Source organism: Homalodisca vitripennis, chromosome 2 (assembly GCF_021130785.1).
Source record: "Homalodisca vitripennis isolate AUS2020 chromosome 2, UT_GWSS_2.1, whole genome shotgun sequence".
NCBI classification, from domain to species: domain Eukaryota; kingdom Metazoa; phylum Arthropoda; class Insecta; order Hemiptera; family Cicadellidae; genus Homalodisca; species Homalodisca vitripennis.
Genome location: NC_060208.1, coordinates 105813204 through 105828111, shown reverse-complemented (window position 1 = coordinate 105828111; position 14908 = coordinate 105813204). Strand labels below are relative to the sequence as shown.

Here is a 14908-nt window from a genome sequence, read left to right as displayed (position 1 = left end):
ATTAACATGCCAACCATTCGTCGTACAATTTAACTTGAAGGAATTAACTTAACTTATTAATAATGCATAACACATCATTAATATATCATCAATTTCAGTACGTCGAAATAAATCAAATATGACCTACATCCTAACTGTGCTAGAAGAGACATCTTTAGTTTCCAGTTCAAACGTTATTTTTATCATCATAATTTCCGAACTACCAAACCGATTTCGAGATATTCTAGGTCTCATTTTAAAGGACACGAAGACGTTCGTTAATCAGATAATTTAAACTAAAATGTTATTAAGCTGGCGACAAGTATTTTATTAATTACTTTAGTGATGACACAACCTTTTGAGTGGGATCCGCTACACCTAACCGATAGATTGCTATTGGGAAATTGAAGGATCAGTTTAATTGAAGGATTATAAGGTACTCCGTTGCAGTACGTGATACAAACATAGACAGCGTGGTACCGCGTAATCTCACGTTTACATAGAGTGTGAGGAACTATTAAAAAAATTTACCGTACACGTTGTTATATTCTCAATAACACAATTTATAGAAAAGGAATTCCTTTGTCATCATTACGTCTTTTTTGTCTGATTTAATGGGGAATTCTTTTTCTTCTTCTAAAGAAAGGCTTATTACCAACAATAGTAAATATTTGATTTACTGATTGTAAAATGTGAAGGGTGTAATTTATTGAACTATTTACGCTTGTTTAATACAAAACCGTGCGACAGGAGCTGTTCTTCATAACCTGATTGTAAACAGTGAGGTTATGTAGTTAGTAGAACTTTTTATATGCTTTTTTAATAGAGAAACCTGTGGTGGAAGCTGTTCCTCATAACCTGATTGTAAACAGTGAGGTTATGTAGTTAGTAGAACTTTTTATATGCTTTTTTTAATAGAGAAACCTGTGGTGGAAGCTGCTCCTCATATCCTGATTGTAAACAGTGAAGCTGTCCTGTTAGTAAACATTTTTTTAATAGAGAACCTGCGGTGGAAGCTGCTCCTCATATCCTGATTGTAAACAGTGGAAGCTGCTCCTCATATCCTGATTGTAAACAGTGAGGTGTGTAATTTGTAGAACTTTTTATACGCTTGTTTAATAGATAAACGTGTGGTGGAAGCTGTTCCTCATAACCTGATTGTAAACAGTGAGGTTATGTAGTTAGTAGAACTTTTTATATGCTTTTTTAATAGAGAAACCTGTGGTGGAAGCTGCTCCTCATATCCTGATTGTAAACAGTGAGGTTATGTAGTTAGTAGAACTTTTTATATGCTTTTTTAATAGAGAAACCTGTGGTGGAAGCTGCTCCTCATATCTGATTGTAAACCGTAGGGTGTGTAATTTGTAGAACTTTTTATACGCTTGTTTAATAGATAAACGTGTGGTGGAAGCTGTTCCTCATAACCTGATTGTAAACAGTGAGGTTATGTAGTTAGTAGAACTTTTTATATGCTTTTTTAATAGAGAAACCTGTGGTGGAAGCTGTTCCTCATATCCTGATTGTAAACAGTGAGGTTATGTAGTTAGTAGAACTTTTTATATGCTTTTTTAATAGAGAAACCTGTGGTGGAAGCTGCTCCTCATATCCTGATTGTAAACAGTGAGGTGTGTAATTTGTAGAACTTTTTATACGCTTGTTTAATAGATAAACGTGTGGTGGAAGCTGTTCCTCATAACCTGATTGTAAACAGTGAGGTTATGTAGTTAGTAGAACTTTTTATATGCTTTTTTTAATAGAGAAACCTGCGGTGGAAGCTGCTCCTCATATCCTGATTGTAAACAGTGAGGTTATGTAGTTAGTAGAACTTTTTATATGCTTTTTTAATAGAGAAACCTGTGGTGGAAGCTGCTCCTCATATCCTGATTGTAAACAGTGAGGTGTGTAATTTGTAGAACTTTTTATACGCTTGTTTAATAGATAAACGTGTGGTGGAAGCTGTTCCTCATAACCTGATTGTAAACAGTGAGGTTATGTAGTTAGTAGAACTTTTTATATGCTTTTTTAATAGAGAAACCTGTGGTGGAAGCTGCTCCTCATATCCTGATTGTAAACAGTGAGGTTATGTAGTTAGTAGAACTTTTTATATGCTTTTTTAATAGAGAAACCTGTGGTGGAAGCTGCTCCTCATATCCTGATTGTAAACAGTGAGGTGTGTAATTTGTAGAACTTTTTATACGCTTGTTTAATAGATAAACGTGTGGTGGAAGCTGTTCCTCATAACCTGATTGTAAAACAGTGAGGTTATGTAGTTAGTAGAACTTTTTATATGCTTTTTTAATAGAGAAACCTGTGGTGGAAGCTGCTCCTCATATCCTGATTGTAAACAGTGAGGTGTGTAATTTGTAGAACTTTTTATATGCTTGTTTAATAGATAAACGTGTGGTGGAAGCTGTTCCTCATAACCTGATTGTAAACAGTGAGGTTATGTAGTTAGTAGAACTTTTTATATGCTTTTTTAATAGAGAAAACCTGCGGTGGAAGCTGTTCCTCATATCCTGATTGTAAACAGTGAGGTTATGTAGTTAGTAGAACTTTTTATATGCTTTTTTAATAGAGAAACCTGCGGTGGAAGCTGTTCCTCATATCCTGATTGTAAACAGTGAGGCGCGTAGCTTGTAAAATGCTTACGTTTGTATTATAGGAAATGTAAAACGCATCTCGCGGTCGGAATATCTTTTCAACTTTATAGTAACTATGTTTTTATACACGATTTTAATTTTTCTTCGTATCCTGTACTTCTATTCCATGTATTGGTTCTACACAATATTGAAATTAAAAAAATGATTTACTCACTGGATTTTTTTATAAATTTGTATTAATGCATTTGCAGTAAGCGTTTAAAAAATATAGTAATGCAATTATTTCCTCCAATTACTCGACCTAATCCCGTAATTATTTAGTTTTATTTCCAGAAAACTTACCGTCTAACATACAGACTCTGAATTGTGCATGAAGCTTAATTTCTATATGAGGAACTCTGAGTTCGATGGTGGTGCAATGGGATTTGACTGAGCGTTAGAGAATATTTTTACATTAGTCTTATGGGTGACCATGTTAGAAACGAGAAAATAGCAGAATAATTAAATTTTTTAACAAACTCAATACACCTTTAAGAAATTAAAATATGTAAAAAATTAAACTTGTAGCTTTAATACAACACATATAAAACTGATATGAAACCCAATGTAATAAACAACAATCTGAATGTATCATGTGGCAAACTATGTCAAGAAGGATTGTGTATGTAGACATTAAATGGTGCATGACACTTGATTTCTATAAGAATGGTGCGTAATATTCATGCCAACCTCTTTTGGTGTATGATTGTCTGTTTGGCTATTTCTCAGCAGGAAATTTCCACAAAGAAATTAGCTATAAGATATGAAGTTTTGCATACAATCTCAACGAAGCCACATTTTGCGTGATGTGGCCTCATTGTATCATACTGTACTCATACTTGAAATACTCTTTATCATTATTTAGAGATCAATTTGATTTATTTGAGACATAGGTTAAATTTTAAAAATACAAAATCAAAAAAGGTTAAATTGGTATATACTACTTAATTCTAAACTTAATTAAATAAGCCACATTTCATTACAATCAGATAATTACACACAAACGCGCACACACGCATGCATACACACACAAACAGTAACACTTCAAAGTGACATAAGACGTGACGCCTACACTCCGGCTCGGTCTCAGATCACACACGTCAATGTATTCTTTACACTACTCAGCGATCTGCTCATGTTGAGCTTTCAAATCGATGCGACCCTCTTAGCCAATCACATTGCTGGACATCGCGTGCCTTCGAACCTTAACCCATCGTTTGTTCAGTTTGTTGACTGAATGTATCGTGATTCAAACTGAAACCATGATAGATTAAACAATTGACTAATTTCATATGATTTCCTTTAGTAGAGAACAAGAACTGTTTTTAAAATAGTTATGTCGAGAAGTAAAGGTAGATATAATTCATTTAGTATTTCATTTATATGGTCCTGACGATGTTTTCTTTGAAAACAAAAGGCCTTACATAATAAAATTGAATGATTATCGGAGTGTTTGTTTTTAAATTAAGTAAGAGCAAATCTACTCTTACTTAAATTACAAATCTATGATTTAAGTAAGTAATTAGGTACATTTTTTTATTTACAGAATAAAGATTTAGCGTTTATTGCCGTAAATTCAGGGTAAACTACATTTAGAGTAAACTGTATTTCCGATACACGATGGGACTCCTGCACATACCAGTTCTGCATCCTATGGTAGTCATTTACAAGTGTCCAAGTGATCTGTTATTTCTGAATGAGATAACATTTGGAACTTTTACGTCGTTTAAATTTTAACTTAAGTTAACCTCCTATTTCGAGGAATAAATATCCAGAAAACAGAATAATGAGTACCAAAGATCCGTAAAAATCTGTCCCAGGATCCAAAATATTTCCAAAGCTATTAAAGAATACCCTAAGATGTGTATTAAACCAATTAATGCTTTCTATACAAACATGCCAAATTAAATTAAAATATTGTATTCAATTTCGACTACAAAAGTAAAAAGTATGAAAATGCATGTTCTATTATGTGTACAAGTTTAGGAGGTGGAATGTCACAATGTCACCGTTAATGTAATGAAACACATTACATGATTGGTTTTTACTACACCAATACAACAAATCTGACAGTCTCCTTTCTACCATATTACTTCGGTCTTACAGCTAATACAAGTTTAGGAGGTGGAATGTCACAATGTTACCGTTAATGTAATGAAACACATTACATGATTGGTTTTTACTACACCAATACACCAATACAACAAATCTGACAGTCTCCTTTCTACCATATTACTTCGGTCTTACAGCTAATACAAGTTTAGGAGGTGGAATGTCACAATGTTACCGTTAATGTAATGAAACACATTACATGATTGGTTTTTACTACACCAATACAACAAATCTGACAGTCTCCTTTCTACCATATTACTTCGGTCTTACAGCTAATACAAGTTTAGGAGGTGGAATGTCACAATGTTACCGTTAATGTAATGAAACACATTACATGATTGGTTTTTACTACACCAATACAACAAATCTGACAGTCTCCTTTCTACCATATTACTTCGGTCTTACAGCTGTGTATTTGTAAGTATACCAGGATATTTGCCGCTGTGAATTGTGACATTACATTGACATCTGTGTAAATAACTATTCAATTGCTTTCGTTTAGACTATTACATATGCTTTGAAGATCTAACTGTTCTAATTTAGTTATGACTTCGTTGAGATAAAAAAGTGAAATTTGTTTTTTGCTCCTTCTATAACTGCTACAAAAGTTAAAGTTCCAAGGGTAACTTCGAATATCTAGATGAATAATACTCAGTTGTACACAACTATTGTCCTATCGGGATAAAATCATTAACTTCAAATAAGTGTGTTAAGTAAAACTAAATCAGATTTTGGAAGACCTGTATAGTGTAACTATAATGTTACGTTACTAATTATTTCTCCTCAAAGAGTGAAATTACCTTCAAAAGTATTTAATTTTGTTCTGCATTTCTATTCTGTAAATGACAGGAGGCCACTATGAAATGAGTTAGACCTATTGAATAATGTATGGAGCTTACTTGTATCTCAGCCTCCTTAACAATTACATTATGATTTTACAGAGTGTACAGTTTAGTTCAGCTAAAATACCAATGTTAATACGTGATTATTATCTAATTAATACGTATTATTTCTTGCTTTGTTTAACTTTTGAAAGCCACAATGTACGTACATTACAGTGTTGTACTATTACATGAACATTTATCTCATGACAATTATTTTTATATGAAAAAGGAAAGTAATCGTTATATTATTTAATTGGACGTTTTTAAGATTTAGCATTAAATTTGGAACGTGAAACAAAAGAGAGAAACTTTTTTTCCTCAAAAATACGAGCACGTCATCATAATTAGGTTAAAAATAATTAAGACGCACATTTCTATAGATAAATTAAATACGCATCATAAGTAAATTGATTGAAATAGCTCTCACGAGAGCGGTGGTTTCAGCTCACAACGCTACGAGAGTCTACAAAAACGTGCTCAAGAGAATAGTTGGCATTTTGCCTAATCCACATAATACTAGAGTTGCGCCATCAGAGCCCTAGATAACTCTGGTAGTCGAGTTGACCTAAATCCCTGCACCCGAACAAGTAGTAGTCAACTTTTACAAACCTGATCTGCTTTACTGAAAAGGTTCACGAAGTTCAGTCTAAGTACTCATCCAATATTATCTTATATGAAATAAAATTGAGAAATTCTACTCGTGCCTGTAACTTATGACATGTCAGAGCTTGTACGATCTGACATGTTACAGCACGCTCCATCTCACTCTGCAGGCTGGAACATGTGGCGCCAGATGAGGTCGTGTGTATTGAAGATTATCGGAATATACTGATATCAGAGACATGTTCCTTCACATTTGTATAAGAGTAATATGTCAAATATTTGAATTTAAAGTAGTTTTTCGACATGCTTTCATTTTTAGAATGCTTTATTCAAGAACAGTGTTCACTCATATTATAAATAGAGGAAGCAGACTTTCAAATTTGAAAAATTTTCTTTACTTTACATCTGAAAAAGAGGTCAGATGTTTGAAACGAAGTTTTATTTTATTTTATGACGTAATTATTGTAAACCTCCGTAAGATTATTAGCAACATATAAACAACGTTTCTGTATTAACGGTTTTAAAATTTGTCTGTTTGTGAAACTGTTGTTTACTCTTATTATTGAGGCCACAATTTTTTTTTTTTTCTAATAATGTACACCAATATGAAGTAGAACGTAACAATACTTTAAACAGTAAATTAATTCAAGAGATCTCGAAAGAGTTTGAAAGACTAAATTAAATGTCAGCATTTCAAAATTCATATTTGAATTAAATTTGACACTACTTTTTGGCCCATAAATGTCCTTGCAAAGGAAAATTTACATCATATAAATGCTAAGCTCGACATTTAAGTTAAAGCAAGATAAATATTATAACACTTTAACTGAAGAAATTGAATAATAGGTAATACATAACACTAATTGTATAATTACAGTAATTGCAAACACAGCAAACTAACTAAGTGTGTTAATTCACGACGTGATAGTTACGGTTTGATCTTTATTTCTCCCTTCACAAAGCACATATGCAAAGAGGGATTTTTGACGAGAAAATCTTATTTGTCGTGTTAAAAATGCTATTTAGAAATTGATTCCACTATCAACATTAATCTTCATTACGTAACAAAATTATACAAAACCCTATTCAAAATATCGTTTAACACAAATTTAAAACAATTTTTAATATTGAGTACAAAGTTGGATGGAATGAAGAAACGAACGTATAGTTGATTATGGTTACATTTGGAGCCGGTTAAGTCTGATTATATTACAATACGAATTAGTGTTCTTGTTTGTCTGAAGTTAAACAGAAGAAAGCGCTGGGAAATGAATTGAGGACTGACTGTTAGCTCCAGAACTACAAGAAAGGGCACGGCGGCGTGGCGGTGGCGTCGCATTTGAATACCTTAAGGGAGGTGGCGGGTTGTATATTTAGTGGGAGAGAAAGAGAGAGAGGAATTAATGTGATGTTTGTTCATTCTCTAAATGTTCAGTGTAAGAGAGGTGGCTTAAATTAACCCTCCATCACTCGATAGTGTTGTGGCACAATGAATATGAATATATTAGCAGCCCTGGAATTATTATCATTAATTTATTATATTTCATTAAAATTGTATTTGTTTTTTGTTTTTGTTATTTTAGCGGTATAATTACACTCAAAGGCGCATAAGACAAAATTACGTTTTGAGATAAAACACAAATAAGACTCCGGTTGTTAATATCGCCTAAGAAGATGGCTGCAGCATAATAATGGTAATTTCAATAGGCAGGTCAACTGTGTTTCAACTTGTTAGGATAACTTAGAGAAAATTTTTACTTTGGTCTATTCAGCACTAAAACATTCAGAAGTTTTATGGTAAGTTAGAGACTATTTTTATGTAAATTTATTTTACGGGTTGAAAAATAATAGCGAGATTTTTATGTGGTAAATCCTTTAGAAATATACAAATGTGAGTATATTTGAGAAGTTCTAAACCACGCTATAGAGATTTGCAATATTTATTCTTTACTTAGCATTTCCTTAATAAAGACTAGTCTTGTAGGGTGAGGTTAAAACTAATAAATATAATTGAGAGAGTGTCATAAAGCACATTTCGTAGCTCACTTGAGAGCTTGATTTCCACTTTTATATTCTTTGTTGTGAGGAATCCTCAATTTTTTATCATCTCGTTGTGTTACTGAGCTCTAGCCTCCTAACAGGAATATCATATTCCCTCACATCTGTAGTAAGATTTCGTCTATCTCGCTGCACTAGATACATAATCTTTGGATCTCATAATGAGGCGTGATCGGAAACCCTTGCTGTCGCATCATTTGTACTGCCTGTTTAGTCTTTGGAGGAGCACTTCACTAAGTTTCGTGATTCTGTGTAACTTCAGACACATTTCAATAACGTATTTTCGACCATTGATATTACATATATGAGGCACCTGATGCATCAAGAAGAGGTTTCTTAAATTGCTCGTAAATTTATTGTAAAGTGTCCTCAACTGTAACATATCTTTGTACATAAATTATACATGTTTATGTAATTTTTAATTTAATTTACAAAGCGTAAATTACAAATATGTTCACAACAATATCAAAAATAGCGTTTAAAATCATTGCGACAATACAACCAAACAAGTCTATGGGAGAGATAACATTGACACACGAATTCAGCATTTACGAGTAGTAATATTAAATTTTTGTATTTCAGAGAGGCTGAGGAAAGCATGTTTATCCCCCGATCATCCTCCATAGACTCCATGGTCAGCGTAGACTCAAGGAGGTGTAACCCTCTCTCCCGCCGCACACCCTCACCACTGCTCATACCCAAGCCGTTAGATCGTCCTCCTCCTCTGTCACCATCCGTTGCTAGAAGACTGAAAGGACAGCGTGCTGTTACCGGTAAGTAAAACTATCGTCATCTTAGTGACTACTTCATCTTCGTGGCTATTTTAAGTTATATAATATCTAGCACCTTATGGTATAACGCAACGTGATCGTATGGTATTCCACAATGTTTTATTTTTGAAACATATTTCTTCCTTATGTCCATAACATAACAACGGTTGAAAGACGTTAACGGCACTTCCTAATCACCTATGCTGTCGTTATTGACTAACATAATATATAATATAGTGTAATTAATATAGTAGTAAATATAATATATATTATATGTATAAATATATAAAATATAAAAATATATATATATATATATATATATATATATATATATATTATTTAGTGTAAATATAATATGATTTCTATAGTCGTAAATCGTATACTTTTACGTTATCTTCTGACTGGTTTCCTTTTTTATAGATCTCCGTTACAGCTATCGCCTACGTAATAACATCATTCCAGAATGTCGCTATGGTATGCCACAAGGTTGCCCTCTTGGACGATTTAAATTCTCAGTATACACAATCCATAACTAGGATAGAAAACGTCTATTTTTTTAATTAGTACTGTATTAGGCTTAATTTAAAAATTAACTTGAATTAATAACCTCGCTTGTCAATATTTGTTTTATCTTTATATATGTTATACAATGCTGCAAATCTTTACAAATCCTTATTTGTTTTTAAAAGAGTGATTCCTAACCTAGGTATTTTTATGAGAATTCAAATCGTTATGGCAACAGAAACTCAGTGAATTTGTATTCGTATCTTTTATTGCATCAAGTGTTTTTAGTCAATTCAATATTATAGTTTTCTTCCTTAATGACAAGAGAAATATTTATCGTCCACTTCTGAAATAACACTTGGTTTCTTGGGATCTGGGAATATCCTAAAATATTACAATATATTTTGATCAAAGTTCAAAAATGTTTAAAAGGGATAAAGTTTTCTCTATGTATTCATGAAACCCGTGAAATATCATCCCACTACCTGTAGATTATTTTATTGTTTATATAAAATAACCTTATTACCAAATAGAGCATTTTCTTTAACATATAATGGGCCTTATAAAATTCAAATAATTACTTTCGTATTTACCAAATAGGGAGAGGTTGTAGGCGAAAGAGTAAGAGTGTATTCATTGATTACGGAAGTAAATTGATTACAACCCCAAATGGAAGGGCATGCATCTACTGGTGTAGTGCGAAAGAGAAAAGGTCAAGATCGGCCTGGTGTGGACAAAGATAGATTTTCTTGTAAAGCTGAGAAACACTAAATTTAACTGTACAAATAATGTCTAGCCCTTCTCTTATTCTAAATTACCGCCACGCTTACCCTCACCATCTGCTCCATTACAACGTGCTTTTGTTCCCACGCAGTCGTCCCTTCTGCAACATTTACAATTTTCTAAAGTGGAGCTTTTAAATATTCGAAACTTAATTTCGGCCAACACTCTCAAATATTTTACTACAATTTGAAATTACTTGCTGGTATTTTTTAGTTTATTATTCATCAGTAGCATGCATGACTTAAGAAAAGAAAACAATCTTCTTTATCACGCAATCAGTGCGAGAATGAATAGCGATACAAACCCGTAATAACGCTAATGACAGTAAAGCAGATGCGGCAGTTGTCTCAAGATGGCCGAATAGTGGCTGCTGCTTGGCTGGGTTATCGCTGAGCGACCTTATCCTTTCAAGCAGTCCGCCTGCCCGGCCGGCCATCGGTGTTGATTCAGAAGTCACCTTTCAAACTTTAATCCTCAAATAATGTTATAGATATGGCTTCTCAGCCCAAACTTCACCTGATAAAATAAAATATTCATCGACTTTATCTTTTAACTTTGCTTTATTTCATTATATATTCTTTTATATTTTACTCTCGATATATACCTCTAGAACTAGGTGATTTGGAGAGTCCGCATGATCCAAATTTATACATTATTTTAAAGTGTTTTAATACATTTATTAGTAGATAATAACCAATAATAAAATTAATTTTAAATAAAAACGAGTTTAATAGTGTTTAATAAATTAATCTGAGTTCAATAACAAAAACCAGTTTGTATTGCAATATTTTAAACATGAAATATAAATTTGTGAACTTACTGGGAGATCTGAATCATGAGCTTTTACAGTAATCATCGGATCCTGTGAGCAAATTCGGGACAAAGTACTATTAAAAGTGTTCTTAGCTATTTTTAACTCTTAAAACGTCTGAACTGTTATAGACTTTGGCTTTCAGGAACCTGACTCTTGACTTATTGACAGAAGTTAGATAATTAACCTAATTTAGAAACTAAGCCATATGAAACTGAGACAAACTTCAAGTACACTGTCTTGGCACTGTGTTCTTCTATCTGTACATTCTTAATTAGAGTTTTCGAAACTGTGTGCCAAGTTCCTATAATAGGACTATGTGGTTTGTTGACAAACCTCTGCGTATTCGATGTGAGAGATCCCGGATTCAAATCTATTGGAAGCCATCTGCAAATTCTGTGGTGTAATCATATAAAATGCCTCTGCCCCGGTGTGCCCTACCAGTATCTTCCCGTACTTATCCGGGTCACATTATTCTTTACCCTCGTCATGGAGTTAAGAGAACATGGACGTATTACATTGTTAATGATGATATAATTTAATCATAGGATCAAGTGAGATATTTATTTAATGAAAGATTTCGAAATTTATTACCCTATATCGAAATTTGCTATTGAAAAAAAAAACAATAATAAGTTTTGAAGAAACAGGCTCAGTGAAGAATCGGCCTAAATCTGGAATGCCGAGATCAGCAAGAACCAAGGACCATTATTTGGAGTTATTGAAGTCTGTTATTGGAAAACCCACATGTGTCAACTACTGCTCTGTCAGGAGAAGTGTGTATTCCTCAGAGATGCGTTTGTAAAATGTTACATGAAAATGAACACAAGGATTACAAAATTCATCTTGTACTGATCGAAGATGACTTCGATCGAAGAGTCGAATATAATATTCATGAATGATGAGTAAAATAGCTAACCAAACACTTAAATTAAATGATATTGTATTAATTGGCGAAGCAACCTTCAAGCTTTAACCGCGAGGTTAATAGACGCAACTACCGTCTCTTGAGTTATGGCAACCCTTACTGGGTATAGGAAAACAACACTTTACATTCTGAAAAGATTTAAATTTGGATAGTCGTGGTAAGGTCACGGGTTGTTGGACCTTTCTTCAATGAATGGAACCTTACTGGTGATGTGTACTTAAATATGCTCCAACAACAGATAGTTCCAGAAATCCCGAGGTGATTTTGAACAAGTTTAGTTCTAACATAACGGAGCACCCCCACACTACAGCGCAAGTCAGCCATGACTTAGGTGATGTTTCCCGAAATCGATGGGTAGTTAGGTGGGTCTATTGAGTGGCCTGCCAGGTTACCAGACCTGTCGCTCGATTATTTCATGATGGGTTATTTCAAAGACAGGATGTACCAATTAAGGGTTATTTATGGTTAGCTTGTAAGTAGTTACTTCTGACTTCTAAAACTTTCAATTGCCGCCATTTTGCACTGGATTAAGAAAGAGATCTATAATTTGCGTTGTTAGTTTTCTTTGTTAGATTACTTCACTATTTACTTTAAACGCCTTCCGTTCATTGTAGGACAGTGAAAAAGTTTCCTTCAGTAATTCATCTTTAGAAAATGTGTCTAAAATGCTGATGACTAAAACATTTTAATATGTTATAATTAACCAAACCGAAAACCGATTACAATACCTTAAATCCAGTATATTTTTACAACTTACATATTTAAAGAAAAAAATCATCAAACTGTGGAGTAATTTTAGCTGAATTGTTATCTGGATTATTAACTTTTTATCAAACATAATCCACGAGATTGTACTATCGAACCTAAATATATCTTCCACTTCAACTGCGTGGAGCTTAGTCGATGTTTTGCTTATGAGTAGTACATTTAGCTAGATATATCTGAACGGATTTTACCAACAGTTTCAAAAATGGACTACGAATACGTACATCTGACATTTTCCTGTTCTGGACAGTGCATTTCACCGTATGCTTCATACACAGGTATAAATATTTTGCAATTAGTATAGTGTCACATACATAGTGAAAATAAGAATGAAGAAAACATCTACCATTGATTTAAAAATAACTAGTAAACAATAATACTCGAAACGATCACTGCCCAAATGATCATAATTTAAATTATTTTACCCTGATCATGTATCACATTTTACTCAATAATGATTTGTTTCATTATTGTTTGAAACGATTTCTTAATTTATTGCTTGTTGATAGTTTAAAAATAACAGAATTCTCATTGTCAATTTTGGTTTTATTTGGTAGTGTTCCACAAGAGTTGCAGAAATTATTCGGTAAACAGATAATAAAGTTTTATGATGCAGGTTCTGTAGAGGGTATGTACGGTAAGCCCTGGGGGTAAATTAGAATGCGAGAGGTTCTGAAGATTATAATTTAGCGCTTTCCGGATTAGCAAACATGATGTTTTAGTCCATGTTACATTTATCTTGGTTTTTACTGCTTTTATAATTTTATAATCAGAAGCGTACGTTTAAGGATGCCAGATATTATTTAGTTCTTTTAACTGTTTCATATTTTATAATAATAAATCTTTTTGCTTAAACACAGACTTAATTCATTACTTCACAACCAATACTGCGATAGATTACTATGCTTAATCATACGTATTTTACCAGAAATCTCTTAGCGCCTGTAATTGAAAGCTAGAATTATTTGTTCAAAATTTATTGAGGATTTATAATGTTTGAAAGGATACCATGATTTCAGACATTTTCTATTATGTAACAATTATAGAACATTGCGTCTTTACGATTGGAATCCATCCTTTTCTTCAGGTATCATACACATGACACGTGAGGTTTAGGAACCACAAACCAATATATGTCGATGAACTCACCAAAGTCGAAACATTGTATAGCAAAACAAATTGCATGTCAATAGATCTTGTCATATACCTAAAGATCCCTTTAAACAAGCACTAGAATTCAACATAGGTTTACAAAAGTTTCATATATTTCCATGTATCCAAGGATAATAAGAGAGCTCTTAGAAATTATCAGAAAAACATTTCAACAAGAAGATAGTGTAAAATTGCCAACAATCTGACAAACTGTGAAAAAGATGCATCTTTGGTAAAACTGTAGACAACCACAATACTACACGACCACTGTCAACTCATCTGTAGCAAGGCAGTAGCAATTTCGCTTTACATCTGGTGGTTGAAGATGGCTTACCACAGAGAGGCCAACATATTTAAAGAATTGAATTTCTAAAGCTGTGTTAATCGGGAAATGTTGCTGTTACTTCATATATTGTTTACTTCCCCTACTCTAATATGATACATATAAATGGCGTTTATCTCTAGTAAAAATGCCCAAATTTCGTTCTTGGGCATCTAATAAATCATATTTTTAGACCTATAAGTATACATACAAGATATACTAAACAAACTATAACTTATATAAAGAGTTAATAGATTATATAAGTTAACTCTAATTTTGTCTATAGGTTCATATAATGTTTACTCTCCTGCTCTAATATGATACATATGTACTATTTGTAATGCTCTAACGTGATCATTGTGTTAACGCGTTTGTAACAAGAAACATAGTTGTGACAACGGTTAAATACTCGTACATTTAGTAGAACCACGACTGGGGCTTGACTCCACCACTGAATTGTTCCAGTGCTTTACGGTTAGGTGTACGTAAGCAAAACCCAATCTATCACTAATAAATCAACATTATTTGAATTGTAAAACTAAGAATTCATAAGATATTATTGTGAAGCAAAATCTTTGTGCACATTTGCCACCGTTCA

General features: G+C 33.0%; 1 protein-coding gene across 1 annotated transcript in view; it reads left to right on the top strand.

The window, feature by feature from the left end:
• Window positions 1-14908, top strand: part of LOC124354506 — a 592308-nt gene that overhangs the window by 459568 nt on the left and 117832 nt on the right. Inside the window, exon 6 of the mRNA XM_046805018.1 lies at window positions 8858-9048. Coding sequence (XP_046660974.1) covers window positions 8858-9048 — 191 coding nt within the window. The remainder of the gene's footprint in view (window positions 1-8857; window positions 9049-14908) is intronic.